The following is a 17,536-nucleotide window of genomic DNA, read 5'->3' on the forward strand; positions in this document are numbered from 1 at the left end:
GGGTTTCTGATGTGGATTAGATGCTTGGGAGGACTGTGAGCAAGGAAAGGCTGTGAAACACGTAGCCTACAGTGATTTAAAATGGCAAGTATAAAAATATTTTTTAAACTTCATGAGGGGATAGCAGATTTCCCTGTCCTCTCCTGCTCTTACCCTGAATTCCAGTGAGTGAGTGCACTGTAATTTTGAAATGGTAAACACTTCTGCCAGCTGTGAAGCAGAACGATGGGCTTTAATTAGATTAGAGGAACAAGAAAATGCAATTGAACAAATAGGTTTTCAACAAAGAGAAAGAAACATCATGGTAGCTAAAGGGGGCAGGTGCTAGCTTACTGGTACCATCTGAATCCATCCTGATTCAGATGACTGAACTAGAGGATTTCTACATGGAAAACATCACCAATCATAACAAAATGGGCTCATCAGCTGGATCTTCTTGAGTAACAGGATTACTCGATCATATCTTTGGAGAGGAACATCTGTTCTCTCTGGTTTGCCTCACTTAATGCATCTTTGCTTTTTGCCTCTTCAGGTTGAGGATGTTTGGGACCTGCCTGGTGGAAGTGGCCATGTCACGGGTAACTCATGCACGCACCTTCCCAGTGAGCTTCCCCCTGCTGAGCCTTGTCCTGGTGCTGCTCTTCCATGCAGGGGGCACACACGCGGAGAGCCCCAGTGAACTCCCCGCGAACGACACCGAGGAGTGCGCTGGCTCCTACATCTGCAAAAAGGGTGTGATTTTACCAATATGGGAACCCCAGGACCCCTCGTTTGGGGACAAAATCGCCCGGGCAACGGTGTATTTTGTAGCAATGGTGTACATGTTCCTGGGAGTATCCATCATAGCTGACCGCTTCATGTCCTCCATCGAAGTCATTACGTCCCAAGAGCGGGAAATAACCATCAAGAAGCCCAATGGCGAGACCAGCAAAACCACTGTGAGGATCTGGAACGAGACTGTTTCCAACCTCACGCTGATGGCCTTGGGCTCGTCTGCTCCGGAGATCCTCCTGTCTGTTATTGAGGTGTGCGGCCATGGCTTCACGGCGGGGGACTTGGGGCCAAGCACGATCGTGGGGAGTGCTGCCTTTAACATGTTTGTCATCATTGCAATCTGTGTGTACGTGGTGCCAGATGGAGAGATAAGGAAGATCAAGCACTTGCGAGTGTTTTTTGTCACAGCAGCCTGGAGCATCTTTGCCTACACTTGGCTTTACATTATTTTATCCGTGTCTTCTCCTGGGATTGTGGAGGTTTGGGAAGGTTTGCTCACCTTCTTCTTCTTCCCCATCTGTGTGGTGTTTGCCTGGATAGCTGACAGGAGGCTTTTATTTTACAAGTACGTCTACAAGAAATACCGAGCTGGCAAGCAGAGAGGGATGATCATCGAGCATGAGGGTGACCGGCCCTCTTCCAAGGCTGACATCGAGATGGATGGAAAGGTTGCTAATTCTCATGTGGAGAACTTTTTGGATGGGACACTAGTGTTGGAGGTGGACGAGAAAGACCAGGATGACGAGGAAGCCAGGAGGGAAATGGCTCGGATCCTGAAGGAGTTGAAACAAAAGCACCCAGACAAGGAAGTTGAACAGCTCATAGAGTTGGCCAACTACCAGGTCCTGAGCCAGCAGCAGAAGAGCAGGGCTTTTTACCGCATCCAGGCCACTCGGCTCATGACCGGCGCGGGCAACATCCTGAAGAGACATGCTGCAGACCAGGCCCGCAAAGCCGTCAGCATGCACGAGGTCAACAGCGAGGTGACCGAAAATGATCCCGTCAGCAAACTCTACTTTGAGCAGGGCACCTACCAGTGCTTGGAGAACTGTGGCACCGTGGCCCTGACCATCGTCCGCCGGGGAGGAGACCTGACCAACACAGTGTACGTCGACTTCCGGACAGAGGACGGGACGGCCAATGCTGGCTCTGACTACGAGTTCACTGAAGGGACAGTGGTCTTCAAGCCTGGAGAGACCCAGAAGGAAATCCGTGTTGGCATAATCGATGATGACATATTTGAGGAGGATGAGAACTTCCTGGTCCATCTCAGCAACGTCCGAGTGAGCACCGAGGCCTCAGATGAGGGTGTTCTTGAGGCCAGTCGTGTCTCAACACTCGCCTGCTTGGGATCACCATCTACTGCCACCGTCACCATTTTTGACGATGACCATGCCGGCATCTTCACCTTCGAGGAGCCAGTAACACACATCAGTGAAAGTGTAGGAACCATGGAAGTGAAAGTGTTGCGAACCTCTGGAGCGCGAGGAAATGTTATTGTGCCCTACAAAACCATTGAAGGCACGGCCAAAGGTGGAGGAGAGGACTTTGAAGACACCTGCGGGGAGCTGGAGTTCCAGAATGATGAGATAGTGTAAGTCAAGGTTTTATTTGTTTCTTACAGTCTCTGTTTCTCCTGAGACGAAATGCAGTTAGCTCCCAGAGCTGCACTGGAGGTGTTTGGGTGCCAGTGTATTGCAATAAGCCATGAATGACCTTAGGTGCTTTGGGGAGCCTGAAACGCTGTGTCCCTGCCTTGCCAGCAGACTGGTGAGCGATGTCTGGTCAGGGGCACTCCAGCCTTCCAGCAGCAGGGAGGTGGAACTGATCTAGGAGCCGTACTCATGCACTGAGCAGGTCTCTACAGCCTCAGCTCTGCAGTGGAGCAGAGAACAAAACCCAAGTGGCTGTGACCACACAGGCATGAGGGCGTGTCCTGCAAAGGCCTTAACTGAATGTGTGAATTGTGGTACCTGCTTCCTCTTTCCTGTTGGGGCTCAGATCAGCCAGTACTGGGTCACTTGTGATGCTCTGCTCAGGGCTTTGGTGAAGGTTGCTTCACCTCCTCCTGTTCTAAAGGTTGCACGCCTGAGTCACTACCCAATACACGTCTTGAAAAAGTGTTGTCGTGCAGGGAAGCCTCACGGTTAGGATGCAACTGCAGTCACATTCATTCGCTGCTTGCAAGTAATAAATGAGGCTGAAAGCTGTTGGAGGCTCCTGAGTGTTGCTCTTTGGATGGTGGAGAAGTTATTAGTGCTGTAGCGTTACTACATTATGTGGAGAACATAAATTTGCTCAGTAAATCATGGTAGAAAACATCTATCCTTGGGTGTGTCATGAAGACATTTCCTTGCCCAGCTGGTGCTCTGGGAGGAGTAAGGGTTGGGAGCTGTGTTGTTCCAGCCTGAGGCTCTTCCTACAGTGAATTCTGTGTTTGCCGCCAACAGGCACTAAGTTCTGTAGCACAAAAACACTGCAGAGAACTGAAAGAAGTAACTGATAAAGGGCACTGCTGTGTCAAGGGAGAGCTAAGTTTCGGCTTGGGTGTTGTATATTGTACTACTGGTCTCCTAGGAGCTGAGACAAACCATGGCGAGTGCCCAGAGTGGCCCTTGTGTTCTGTCTGTCACCTGGATCTGCTGCATGTGCACAGGGAGAATGAAACTTCTTCATAAAACTTCTTGAAGTAGATGGGGGGGGGGGGGGGGGAAGGTGATTTTGTAGCTCTCAGGCAGGATTTATACCAGTTGGGATTTTGACTTCCCAGGAAAAACTGAGCAAAAACTTCTCAGCTCTAGCAATCTGGAGGCCACAACATGCATGTTGCTTACACAACGCTCAAGAGCACATGGTTCCTGACTCCTGAATGATAGATGTTATAGAGAGGAATGCAGTTATTTGATTTTTTTTTTTTATCATTTTGGGAGAAGCAGGGAGTTCTCTGCAGATACGCAATGAACTAGGCTATAAGGATATCTCCCAAAGGCTCTTTGCTTTTTATCCAGGTCACTCAGCACTAGCAAAACTGGGCTAGTGGCAGTTAGACTTTGACGTTTGTTCCCAGCTCCCATGGGATGTGACATGTTTACATGGCAGGCCAAACACAGGGCCACAGACTCTGGAACGTTGTTCAGAAGGGCTTGGATTACCCCTTGTCTTGGATCCATCACTGTGGCCAGGATCTCTGTGCTGTCCTTCATCCAAGACCGGTGTCTGTGCTGCCTCTTGGTGCTCAGGCTGTGAGGAGGCGAGGTGTTGTCGCTGGCACTGCTGTGCCTGCTGCCTCTGGTGGTGGCCTTCCTTCCTCTGAGCTGTTCACGGCTGACTTTTGCCAACAGCCCAGTAACCAAGGGGTGTGCTGGAAGCAGGCTGGCCACATCCTGTGGAATCTGTGCTGCTGTGCCCTCACCACGGCTGCAAGCCTCCTCCTTCCTCTTCTTACCGGCTGCCAGAATGTGCACAGCAAGCAAGAAACGGGAAAGCAGCTTCCTTAGAAACCTGAGCGTGCTTCTTCTGTGCACATGCCATTGTATCTCTATTGTCTTTAAACTGTCCCAGGAATCGCAGTGAGTGATGGTACCTCAGAAGTGTCCACAGCCTGGCACAGATGAGGGTCTGGGGCATGGATGTAAGGAGGTGGTGACTGCAGGGACAGATGTTGACCAAGGGGCTTTCTCATGTCAGCTGGGAGAGGACATGCACAGAATGAAACTGCTGTACTATTCCAATCTATTCATGTGCCTGAAAGGCAGTAGGCATTAATCTAAAACGTAGCTGCTACAGACCATGTTCAGCATGGTACAGTCTGACTGGCAGAAGATTTCCTGCAGGTCCGTGTTTTGCCTGGGCACAAGTTTGGAACAACGCTGCAGCACAGAGGCAGAGTGATCCCAATGCTGAGCTGCTGCTGACAGGCATCCCCCCTTGGAAGAATTTGCTCCAGTAAAGAAGATATACTAGCACAATATGTGGAATATGGAGCTAAAGACTTTTTGCTCTGTCATTGCTTGATAGTGCTGCACTTCAGCTAAGCCACAGTTATGTAGAATGGTGCAATTCCCTAGCACACTGGATTCAATAAAGTTCTAAAATTTCAGGTTTTCCCATGCTCTGATGGCCAAGAGATGTCTTTGCTGCCCTTTCTCAAGGTCTTTAGTGCCTCTTCAGTTCTGCCATTCAAGTCTGTATGAATCAGCTTGATAAAAGTGAGTAAGATGTGTTTTTCTGGGGCAGTAATAGCAAAGGTAGGGCAGTACAGGGAGACAGGAAAATGAAAGAAAAGCATGCACAAGCCTCTATTATTAGAGGGCTGGCTTGCTGGTAAGTCCCAGTAAAATTAGAAAGCGCTGGGAGGGCCCTGATCTTCTGGAGACCTTCCTCTGGTTCCCAAAAGGCCTAATTACGTAACATGTTGTTTGTTTGCAGTGTCCAGAGAGACTTTCCGGTTTTGCAATCTGTTGATGTCCCCCCTTCCCAGAGTACACAAAATAAAGAGTTTAACTGCTGAAGCTGTGCTGCTCCTGTGCATTTAAACAAACATCTCGTTCTGATGCTTCCAAAAGAGATGTGTGATGGAGATGATGTTGGTCCTTCTGTGGAACATTTTATCCCAGCACTGCTTCTTGGAGCGGTGCTTTTCTGCTCCTTGTTCCTGAAGCACAGCTTGTGTGTTCAATGGATGCGTGTTAGCAAGTGAAAGGAACAGCTTTTAAATGGGGTTTGCATAACTTACTGTTCCAAGCTGCGTGAGAAAAGTTGTGTGACTGGGGTCTCACCAAGGTCAGTCTCAGTGATGCTGCACAGGTACCTGGGGCTCTGAGAAATCGGGGTAGGTGCTGTGATTTAAAGTGTAAGAGAGCCTTCCCTCTGGGCCCACCCTCAACAGGGTGACTCCAGCCTTGTCTTGCACCTCCATTAATGATTAAAGCTTTCTGTATGAGTACATGGAGAAGATGTGCAGTTGTAGGCTCCTCCTGCCCTCCCGTCTACTACAGCTATTGTGATCATAGAAGAGGTCACTGGTTCATGCAGCCAGTGTATTTTTATCTCCTGACTGAATGCTAAATAATTCAAAAGAAGTCCAGCTTCTTATATTAGAGGAGGAAGCAATCGTTGCCTCAGCTGATACCCCATCAGCTCTTCTCCTGTCTTGAAACATCAGGAGGAGCATCTCTTCCAGATGTGACTGCAAAGCCATATGAAAAGAGTGTGTTCTTTCATGTTCAAAAAACACAGGTTTTCTAGGGATAACATTGCAACTAGAGATCTGCTACAATCTGTGCTCCAGATGTCTGCACACCCCAAAAGAAAAGGTTTTACTGCATTAGTGTCAGTGAGGAAGATGATACGTACAGTTATATGGACAACCAGTTAAACTCATATTTCACCTATGCAGTCACACCTGTAAAAGCCTGGAAAACCTTATGTCAAATGATCTTGCTGTCCATAATGTACAGTTTAGTTGTTTTTATAAAACATGTCTGCTGCAGTTTTAGGAAATGACACTCTTTGCCCACTGAATTTGACTTGTGCAAGTCAGTTTTGGCATTTCTCTGTAAGCATAAATTTAGGAGCTGAATACTAAAAAAGACACAAACATCAGCTACATCCTCTGTTTTTTCTGGGGAACTGTCCCCAGAAACCACATAGGCTCCCTCCCAAGAGCCCTTTAAAAATGTCAATGTCAATAAATATAGATTGTGGCAGGAGGGGAACCAAGTGGTACTGGTTTTTTAAGTTCTTTTCCAAAAAGAAGTTGGGTCAGGTATTTCTAAAGAAACAGTAGAAATAATATCCTGACTCAGCCCTGGAACCCCTCTATCTCCGTTTTTCATCTGAGGCCTGCCCAGCTTCAGAGAAAAAAAGTAAAGCCTCCAAGCTTGAGCAGCCTTGCAGTAGGATGCAGTTGAAGAGGAGGATGTCTTCTGATGTGGCAGAGAGTAAACCAGGCTGGAAGGGAGCAAACAAACATTCCCCTTTTCAGGTTTCATTGTTGAGCACATTGTCTTCTTTGTGGTCCCACTTTGTTCAGCTGGGCCAGTGTGCATCCCCTGACACAACAGCCCCGGCTTGCACAGGGTTAAGGTCTGGCAGCACAGTGTGAGATATCAAAGTAGACCAAACAAAGATTAAACTCTTGTTTGGCCTGCTTCCAGAGCCCAATGTGGGGTTTACAGAGTATTCTTCCCTCACCACTGGAAGTCTTGCCTGGCCCAGTGGGATTTGCAGGCAGTACAGATATGGCTAGCTGGATCTAGGGCTTGGATCCTTGGCAGAAGCACCCAGTGTTCCTGGTCCATCCAGTACAGATCCATCTTACAGGAGGTGGCCCTGGCTGTGGCCCACAGCAGGGGTCTGAGCAGGTGTGTTGCACCACACTGGGGCACGGATGGGGTCTGTTTCCCTTTTGAGGAGGAAAAGTTCTCTGGGCCTGAAATGTACAATTTCTTTGGTTCCTGAAGGCCAAAAGCTGGTTGTCCCCTCTTCAGAGGGGAAGATACGGCTCTAACAGGGTCAGCTGTCTTTTCTTTTTCTCCTCTTCCTTCAAACAGTGTTTAGTCTTTCCTGAATGCTCTTAAAGTGTCAGCCTTAATATCTCCCAGGCATGGGCATCTCTCTTGAACTGCTGTGCTCTTGCCTCAGCTGCATGGTCAGCCAGGTCTCTGTTGGGAGACAGCAGGGGAATAAGGCCCCGTGGTGTCCACAGACCTTCCCCTTTGTGCTGTGCCCAGGATGTGGCAGGTCCTGAAAACCTCATTCCCAATGCCACATCAGGTCTCAAGCCCCTGAAGGGCAAACTCGCAGCTGTGTCTCCAAGTGTCCTACGGCTTCATGTGCTCCCCAGGGTGAAGCCACTGAGGGTGCACCTGTGGCAGGTCATCGTGGTGGTGTGGGACACGTCCTGCCCACGGCTTCCTCCGGCAGGGTGAGCATGGGATGCAGACTGTGCCGTTTGCCCAAATAAGTCAGGAAATCCAGGAACTTGATTGCATTATGTCCCCTGTGGAGGGGATTAGGCAGTGAAGTCCTGTTATTGGACGAAGAAGTTGTGCCAGCACATCACTGGGGGTGAGTGGCGGGGGGAGAAGGGTGAGGACAAGAGTTAGCTGAAGAACTGACACAGTTTTTGTCCTTGAAAAACCAATGTTTCCTTATTTGTAATGAACTGTTGTTGGCAATTTACTGCTGCCAGCTGCATCTCTGTGGTTGATTAAGGGAGCTTGGATCTTAAATATGTAATAACTCCCTGAAAGCCATTGAGAGGTAGTTATTAGCTTCGTCAGGGCCTGTGTACACATCTGCTGTGCTCCTTTATGAAAAGGCTACCTATTAAATGCATTGTAGTGATTCACAAAATGCAGGATCTAGGCTTGTTTTAAGAAATTAAAACAACCCTAGCAAAGCTTGTTGGCATGGGAAAGTTATCTCGGAGTGAAGCACTGCTCTACAGCTCCCTGATGGGGAGGCAAGAACAGGGAGTAGAAGAAGTCCTATCCCTATTTGCAGACCCTTCTTTCCCTGGCATGTGCTTGAGCACTGCTGGGAGCAGCATTGGCACCAGCAGGTTTTTCCAGCAGAACAGGCATCCATCCCTCTCCCAGCTGTGCACATAGGATCCATGGCTGTGGCAAATCCTTGAGCAGGGAGAGGTAATTCATTAGTAAACAGGATCCCAATGCAATTGGAGTTCAAGTTGTGCATTTGCCTTGGGAGCAGACTCCTCTCCTCTGACACGTTGCCCTTGGGTTTGAACTCAGTGGATGGCACTCAGTATTCTTTCAGCAGCAGGGCTGAATTTGTGGGCTCAAAATGAGAGTGACAGAACAAAAAGCAGACAGCTGACCACAGCCAGCATTCAAGCATCTGTACAGACGGGCAGAGAAACATCTGCTGCCATCCAAAGCCAAACAGAGAGGAGAAGCTGGACCTGGCAGACTGAGTCAGAAGCGGACTCTCCTCAGAGGGAGAGGCTGAGCCTGGAGGCATCATTCTGCATGCTGCAGGGGAATGAGTGTGATCAGCCAGCTCTTAGCTCACAGGGGGATGTGATGCTGCCCTGCCATTGTCAGATGCACAGTCTTCCATGTCTGGATCTGGCTTCTGCGTGTCTCCACTGGCCCTGCTCACACCAGGGACAAAATCATGTGTCCACTAGCAAGGACATTACATCACTGCCATGCAAGGGAAAAGTCACCTATCTTATCCCATCCCTTGTCTCTGCTCCTTCCCCTGTTCTCCAGCACCACAGAGTAACTGTTTTGGCTTAACCTTCACAGTCTGGTCTTGCTGAGCCACCTGTGCTTTTCCAGTACTCTTAGATGAGGAGTTTTGGTTAACAGCCTTTCACAGCTACAGTGTTTGCCATGGTGTGTGCATGGCCTTGCTGCACCGGTACCACGGGGTATGTCCTCCTCTTTGCAGTCTTGAGCATGGCTGGAGTTAAGGTCAATCCTCTCCAAGCCATAAATGCCAGTTAGCCTGAGGACATCTTGGGAGATATCAAAAACTCTACTAATACAGTTTCTGACAATGACATTAGAGGCACTGTGCTGGTTTCCAAGAATGGCAATGCTGGATCCTGGGTGACAACAAATAGTAACAGCATTCTCTGTTTTAAAAATATCTTTGTGTAAGAAAGAAAATATTCCCACTGCTGTGTAAGTAAGAGGGTGACCAGCATGAGCCTCCTCTGCCCAGTCCCTATATGGTTCCATTTCCATAATGTCTGGACTGCTTCCTACACAATCAAAGTAACAATCAAGTGTGTCTGGCAGTGAGAAACAAAGCAATAACAAAGAATGGGGACATGGCTGGATCCCTGTGAACTGGACACTGGAAGGAGAGAGACAGAACTGATGGCATATGTCTGCCCCTTCAGAGCAAAGTCCTTTCCGGGGAAAGGTCCCCTCAGTGCAGGTGGCTGGGGACAGGGATAGGGCCCAGCTGAGTGGAGTCCAGTGCAGACATGCTACCTTTGGAGTTTTTCGAGGGATGGTTTAAATTTTATGGCATTATCAGGAAGCTTCTTTGGAGGGCTTGAGTGATTCCTCTGGTTATTTGCTCCTGTTAAAACACTGGTGTGTGGTAGTCACACACTGTGCTATTTTGGGGTCATGCAATATGGCTCTGATTCAACCACAAGCCCGGTACACCCTGCAGAGACCCTTGTCCCAAGGGCCAGATGCACTGTCACCAGGTGGCAAAGCTGTTGTCTCGCTGGCTGGGACATAAGAAGGACATGAAAACAAAAAAGGATTGATTTGCTCAGAGTTCTTTTCCAAACTTGGCTGCTTGCTTCCTACTAAGAAGCTCATTTTGAGACATGCTTGCATGCTCCTGGATTAATCTGTCAGTACACATGATCCTAAAGAACAGAACAGTTATATGTGTGTTTTCACAATCAATTTGGAGTAGAAATCTATGGATCCATGAGCACACTCAGCAGCCCCCAAAACTGCCCAGGCAGGCTCTCAGCAACCCCCCTGCCTGCCCTTCTCCCTGGTGCTTGCCCTCCTATCTCTGTGCCGCTCATGTGGCCGTGGCTCTGCCATCCTCTGCCCCAAAACCTCCCTCATGCATCCTGAGCACCAGTGTTGTGACAGATGACTTATCCTGGCATGCCTTTGGATAAGGGCAGGCAACACTCCTGTCTGGAGACTGTGGACATTGTGCTCCAAGGAGCTCTGTGGAGGAGCCACAGCCCTCCCTCAACCCCAGGCAATGCCACTGTGCAGCCCAGGCTCTGCTGTCCTCACACTGCACAGCTCTCACAGAAATTTACAGTCCTGTCACAGTGTATAAGGCAGAAAAAAAGCCAGTTCTGCAGGGAGTCTGAAATGAATCGAGCTGCAGCGAGCAGGGGAGGGACGCCCTGGTTTCATTGAGAACAGGAGGCTTGATCTGAAACAAAACCTGTTACTTTGGCTCAGGCAGGTAGGGAGCAGGCTTTACCTGGCACCAGAGTCTGCACAGGAGCCAAGTATTTGCTTGGTTCAGTAGATTTCCATTCATACTTTACGTTTGGTTATTGAAATTTGTCTTCCTCCTTAGTGATTGGGTATGTGACAGGACGTATGGGAAATAAGGTATCACCCCTACACAGGGTAAAAATTAGGTAAACATAGTCAGTATCAATGTCCCAGGCACAAATCATCCTGGGAATAAGGAGGGAAGTGTAGCAGGAGATTTACCTGACTCATGAGCTCTCTGGTGACCTGGAACTCAGAAAGACTCATACAAAAATCTGAAAATGGGTCTGTTTAGTAGGGAGGATTGTAACAGAGAAGTGTGGGAGGGGTGGATCAGAATCAGGCCGAGCATGAACTGGACAAGAATTAGATGGAAAGGAGATATTCTGGACATTCCCACCTTAGCAATGCAGAGGAAGAAGGGGAAGGGAGCTGAACAACAGATTCTACCAAGAAGCAGGTCCCTCTGTGGATGTACATGAGGCCTGCAGGTGTAGGACAGAGGTGACGCAGCCTGCCTGTCCTCAGACCAGAAAGCATACAGAAATCTAGCCTTGTGCTCTAAGGGCAGTGCATGAGGGGCTCTTAGCACTCCCTCTGGAAGGTTTCCTGGGCAATAGGTGACATGTGCAGCAAGCTCAGAAGCTGCCTTCAAAAGCAGCTCAGCCACATTAGGTCTGCTTTTGTACCTAAAAGAGCCTGGAATAAATCAACACGTTATTTGTAAGTACCTCAAAGATAACAAGGAGAGGAATAACAGCCAGCATATATTTGTCAAGAACAAATCTTATCAAGCCAACCTAATTTCCTTTTATGCCAGCCTTTTGGGTAAGGGAGAAGCAGTGTTGTCATATCACTGAGCTTCAGAAGGGCTTTTAATGTTGTCTTGTTTAGCACTGTCATAAGCAAGCCCTGGCTAAATGGGCCACTGGGGTGATGGGGTCTAATCTGTCTGGAAAGAGAAATGTGTCACTGGATGGGGGTGAAAAGGTGTTCAGTAGGTGCTCTTCCTGGAATGGAGCTTGTTGGGCATGGGAAAGAGAAAATCGGTGTTTAAACTTGCAGGTAGAAAGAGAATAGAGTCTGAAAGACTATCAGAGGTAGGATGGGGTTTTACAGAGATGTGAATTAGCCTGAACAGAAGCAAGACTCTGTAAAGTGCTTGTGTAAGAATAGTCATAAACACAAATTCGAGTGGGAGGGGAACAACCAAGTCAGGGGTGTCATTATGACCTGGCAGCCAAATCTGAGCTCACATCGTGCTCTTGCAATCAATGAGACAGATGACATCCTGAAGATACTCAAGAGGAGGTTAACCATCCTTGTGTTCTCTCTTGGGGCAGTGGGTGGCCTCGTGTCAACAGCAAAGACAGCTTAGAAGGCACTCCCCAGAAGTTTACTGAAGATATCAGGTGTTTTGTCTCTTTTAATACACCTTGGGTCAGATGAAGCCTTGGGAACTCTTTGCCTCCTCTTGCTATGTGCTAGCCAAGCAGAAGTGTTCATCGTGTGAGCTGCATTTCAGTCAGATGGTCCCCATCCTGCTACCAACCTTTGATGGGATAACATGCAAAGCAACCTACAGATGGAGCAGAAAGGCCAAATACACCCATGGAATCTGCACAGCTTCCCTGTGGCAACCCGCTCGGGGCTCCCTGCTCACAAGGGATACCTGGGGCAGGGGCAGTGCTGCCTTCTCTCTCCTTTGGTAGTAATTAGATGCAATCCAAGCTTCCCTGCAGGAGAGCCCTGTCCCCGTGGGGGAAGAAGCAAGGCTGCACAGATTAAGGAAGCTAATTAGAGAGAGAGAGCATTGGTGCTGAAGCCTCAACAGTAAACTTTGAAATCTAGATAAGGGAGCAGTAGTTAATTATATACAATTAAAACACCGTCTCTCAGCCCCCTGGGAACTGGCAGTCCTGGAAAGTCCTCACAAAGGTGCTAATGAACAGATCTGAAGGCAGCAGTAGGCTAGGGGCTATGCTTATCAAACTTCACCTGGGAAACACACCTGAAGAGAAGAGCTACGAAAATTCCCTTGGACCAGCACCTCCTTATTCCTGCATGATGTTCTCCCTCTCCTAGTTCTACTAGGAGAGTTCTACTCCCTCTCCTGGTTCCTACTCTTCTGTTCCCACATCTTGGGAACAGAAAGGGAGATTGCTCTGCTCTTACCTGCAACCAGGCAAGACCATTGCAGGCACCTGCGCAAGGAAAAGCAACCCTGAGAATGTAGGGGAAGTCAGAGAAGGTTGTAAATACTTGGTCTGAAAAACAGACCTGTCCCCTTCTCTCCCAATGCACAGGAGAAAAATCTCCTTCCCTGTGCCTGCCAGCCAGGGGTGTCCTAGTGTCTCCAGGGAGCACCATGCCGGTGTTCCCCTTTGCTCCACAAACCCTGCATATTTATCAGGTTATTTTCCTACAAGTTCCCTCTAGCCACTAAAGCAGCTACTTCCCCTCCCTGCTCCTTTGCTGCATCATCTGTGTAGTCCCTGACTTCTGATCCTTTCACCTGTCCTCTTCAAGCCAGGGGAGCAGTTTGGTTTCCCCTGTAGAGTGCCTGCTTTGTGCTCAAACATTCCCTGTTGCACCGTGCCAGGTGAGCCAGCAGGCTTCATGGACTGCAGCAGCAGCTCTCATCCCATAGCTGCTGCTGGGTGTTAATGCAGAATCACGATGAGGGAAAGCTTGGATAGATTCATATCATCTGACAGATTAGAACTGCAGAACCAGCCTCAAGTTTTCCAGAATTCCTCTTCCTCAGCAACTTCAAACCCTTAAGGAAGGCTTTTCGTTCAGCCTTGGGTGCCAAAGGAAGTGGTCCCTGTTTTAATTTATGTAGATATAAAGTGCCATAGGGCTTCTGCCTCCTGAAGGCAGTTGCTTTGAAAAGCACAGGTGAAAGGCTAGGGCTCCTTTTCCTGCATCCTTGTCACCTGTTCTTGTTGAGGACCACACCTAGTGCAGGTCTCTCTTGAGCAGCTGCAGTGGGAGCTGCAGGTTGTGCCTGGGGTGGGGGAAATGGTTCTAACCTCGGGCAAGGGGCCGTGACCTGGTGCCAACCCTTTGTCTGACAAAGGACAGGGGGACCTGCAGCACTGGCTGGGGGTGGCCAGTCCCCTAGAGACTCTAGAGAACCCAGATAAACAAGCAGAAGACCCCAAACAGATATCAGGTGCAAGGGGCATAAAGAGGATGAGAGGAACGGGTGCACAGACTGTAAGGGTGCAGAAGCCCAGGGATTCATTCCTTCACTGACCCTGGAGGCATCAGCTCAAGCTGTTACAGTGCGACTGCACGTCGATTAAATTACTTAAAAGAACCAGACATCTGGGACTCTGCTGCAGGAAACCTGGGACTGAGGCAGTGAGGGAATCTTGTCTTTGCAAGTGTGGTGTGTGGTGGGAGCCAAGCTGGGCACCTGGGGGTTCACTGGAGCTGCCCACTGCAAGGGGGCTTTGGTCCCAGTAGTGAAAGTCTTGGGTGGTGCAGTTGTGACTGCCAGAGTGGTCCTGAATAGTCAGACAGCAAGGATTCCTTAGCAGTCTTCTGCCTGGCCTTTGCCCCCACATTCTGCTCGCTAGGAATCTTTCTCCTTTCAGTGCGCAAAGCCCATGAGTCACATCTGTGATGTTGTCACAAACAGCTTCCTTCCCTGGTGATACAGCTGATTAAAATGTTACAAGACCCCAAAGTGATGCCAGTGCCACTGAAGTTCATTTTATTTGTCTGAGCCTTTCTGGTGATGTTTTCCTCTGCTGTGCCAAGAGCTAAAACTTCAGGGCATCCTTCACTCACTGTGTTTTAGGTGGAAATTAAATTTCTTGTTGAATCCCAGGGCTCCAAGAGCTGTGGTCTTAAGAAAGACGCTGACTAATATCTAGTGTGCCCTGTCTGGTCCTTGGTGTGCCAGGGAAGAAGCTGCCATGCTTTGGGAGAAGAATTGCTCTCAATTGCCAGTCCTCTAGAGCTGGAAGGAAGGGTGGAAGGCTTAAGTTGCTTCTCCATTCGAGCATTCCTGCATTAGTATGAATGAGCATGTTGGTGACTTGCAAATACACAAACAGATTTCTACAAAACACTTGCTAATGAACCAAACCAGCAGTCTGTCCTCTCAGTGATTTGTGGGGAGTCAGTAAAAGACTCAACCTGGGGAGCTCATTACCCTGCTGAAGGAGTGCATTTTTAGGGGAGATGCTGGGAAGCTGTTAGCTGCCAGCTGTGAGGCAGGGCCAGAGGCTTGGTTGGCAGTGCTGGGAGGAAGCCTGGGAGAGGAGATATCCATTGCCTTTGTGGGCACAAGCACAATGAGGCTGTGGTTGTGACACACAAGAGAGGCTGATTTCCACCCCCAATCACTGTAATCTCAGGGCCAGGCATGCTGATACTGTGCTGGGTTCTCGGGTTTTTGGTGTGAAATGGAGAAGACCAGCGTCAGCACCAGTGGCAAGGGAGAGCCACAGCAACCTACTTAACCACACACACAGTATAAACCAGAGGCCTTCTGGAAAACACAGACTCTCGGGGCTTAAAAAACAGGCACTTAATCCTATACATCAAAGGGAGTTTGGCACTGCTCAGCCACTGCTCTGCCTCATGGGCACAGCTCATTTGTCACCTGCAGCTATTGCACAGCTCAGCCACGAAGCTAATCCACACCACTGCCCTTTCCTCTGGGTGTGAGCAGATGGGCTCACTCAGGCAGCAACTGCGGCTGCCTCCAAAAGGGATGCAAATACCTCAAGGTGCACATACACCTGAGGGCTGCACCCCACATACACCTGCCTATGCCTCAGCAATTAAGTGTAGGTGAAAGGATGACCAGGGAACTGCATCTGTGGGGATGAGGTGGGCTGAGGTAAAATGTGAATAATTGGAAAAGGAGTGGAAGGAAAAAGTGAAAGAAGGGCCAGAATCACAACGTTTCGTATGCATGCTTCATCTTTGCTGCTGCTGAGCACTTGAGAGCTGCAAAATGCTTGGGTCCTCCTCAGAGCCCCCTGTCCCATCAAACCTTAGAGCAAGGTTATGCTGCTCAAGTCTGCAACAGGTACTTCAAAAAAGCTATCGAGTTTCATCTTCAGTGTGTTTGCAGGGAGAACCCTGGCTTGTCACTAGGCATCAAAGGTAAAAGCAATGAGGAAAAGAGAATACTTCTAGCCTTGCCAAGAAAAATCACTTGTCTGGGAAAGGAAGAACTAAATTGATCTGAGTTTTCCTGCTATTCATCAGCATTTTGGTGCCAAGGCAGTGCATGTGAGAGAGGAAAGAAAAGGGATAACATGAAGAGCTCCATATTTAATATTGTGTTAATCCCTTCCCTCCCAGCTAGAGCAGAGGTTTAAAATTCCTTTCCTGTACATGAGGGAAAATGTACTGATCCGTGTGAGCATTTTTATTTAGGGAAGAAAGATTTACCTTCAGGAAATCTGCAACTGAATAAATCAATTTCAAAGTCTAAAGAAATTAATTGAAGTTTGGGGTTGTCTGATTTTTTTTTTTTTTTTTTTAGTTATTTATTGCTTCACAGAACATTCATTTTGCATTTTGAACCAAACTTTCCTTCATTGACTCTGGAAACTTAAGCAGGGGGGGTGCATTTCAGGCCAAGTGTTTTAAGAAACCCTGCCAACAGCAAGTGTGACAGAAGGTGAAGCAACAACACTTCAGCACCTCAACTTCTCTGTGAAAGCCCTTACGCTGGGAAGGTATCTATTGTCAGGCAACTTGTGCAACAGCTCTTTGCAAGTAAGGATCTGCTCCTAGCACCCCAGTTCTGAGATGGAAAATCCTGCAAGGGAGCAGGTGGCAGTGGCAAAGCCACGTGCCGGTTTTGGACCTAGAGCTCAACGTGATGGTGACCTCCCCCAGCACCCATGGGGAGTGGGGAGCAGTGCCTGCCCTCCAGCCCTGGCTGGGTATGGCGCCCTTTAATTTGTGGTATAAGTTTTTATTCATTTATTTCTTTCTGAGCTTAGACTCATGGACTAATTAGAGGAGAACTGGTGAGCTCAGCTAACGCATCTGAACACGGGTAGCTTTAGGCTTGCATTTGGGTCATTAAAAATGAAGTAAAATGATGTTCTCTTTGCACCAGCTATTGTGAGCAGGGGCCTTGATTTGGCAGCAGTTATCTCCCCAACACCACTGCACTAATGACTTCCAGCACAGAAAGAGCAGTGTGTCATTAACGCAACAGGGTGGTGGGAATCTGCTGTAGGCAAAGCAGGATCTGGGACAGAGCAGTTTATGTCACACCTGTAACAAAGCTGGGATTAAGTGGCTGAGTTTAAACCCTTAGGAGGCTGGAAGGCACCGTAAGGGGAAGCCCTTCCCTCAGGGACATGCTCGCAAGGGTGTGGGCATGCTGCAGTGGGTGTGCAGTGGGTCTCCTGAGGACCTCTTCTGCCTGCTGGCGTGTCCAAGAAGCCTGGGTGACCTTGATGTTTGAGCAAGGTTTTCTTCATTGTTCTGTGGGATGTCTCTGCTGGCTGCAGGCAGGATTTGGTTGAGATGGAGACCATCAGTTTACAACATAACAAGCCGTAGAGAAAGGCTTCATCTCAAATTGATCTAAACTACAAATGCAACATAGCTATGTATGCCAAAGCTGCTGGAGATGGCCTATAAAGATAATTTGGCTTACCTCCCTGTGGGACAGAGGTTGTATGTGTTTGTTGGTTGTTAATTCCCACAACAGCCGATACTGGGGCGGTGTTTGAATGAGGATTTCCCCCGCAAGTACCTTGCTGCGTTTTCTCCTCTCAGTGAAAGTGAGGAAAATTGGA

At 48.7% G+C, this 17,536-nt stretch overlaps 1 protein-coding gene across 6 annotated transcripts in view; it reads left to right on the forward strand.

Moving 5' to 3' along the window:
• Positions 1-554: 554 nt before the first annotated feature.
• SLC8A1 (solute carrier family 8 member A1) overlaps positions 555-17,536 on the forward strand; it is a gene marked incomplete at its 3' end in the record, with an annotated part of 99,834 nt that continues 82,852 nt past the window's right edge. For all 6 annotated transcript variants that reach the window (XM_082276828.1, XM_082276829.1, XM_082276831.1 and 3 more), the window contains exon 1: positions 555-2,368. In XM_082276828.1, the coding sequence (XP_082132954.1) occupies positions 570-2,368 (1,799 nt within the window). In that variant the 5' untranslated portion in view covers positions 555-569. The remainder of the gene's footprint in view (positions 2,369-17,536) is intronic.

This window comes from Coloeus monedula, assembly GCF_965178545.1.
Source record: "Coloeus monedula genome assembly, chromosome: 2".
Lineage (NCBI taxonomy): Eukaryota > Metazoa > Chordata > Aves > Passeriformes > Corvidae > Coloeus > Coloeus monedula.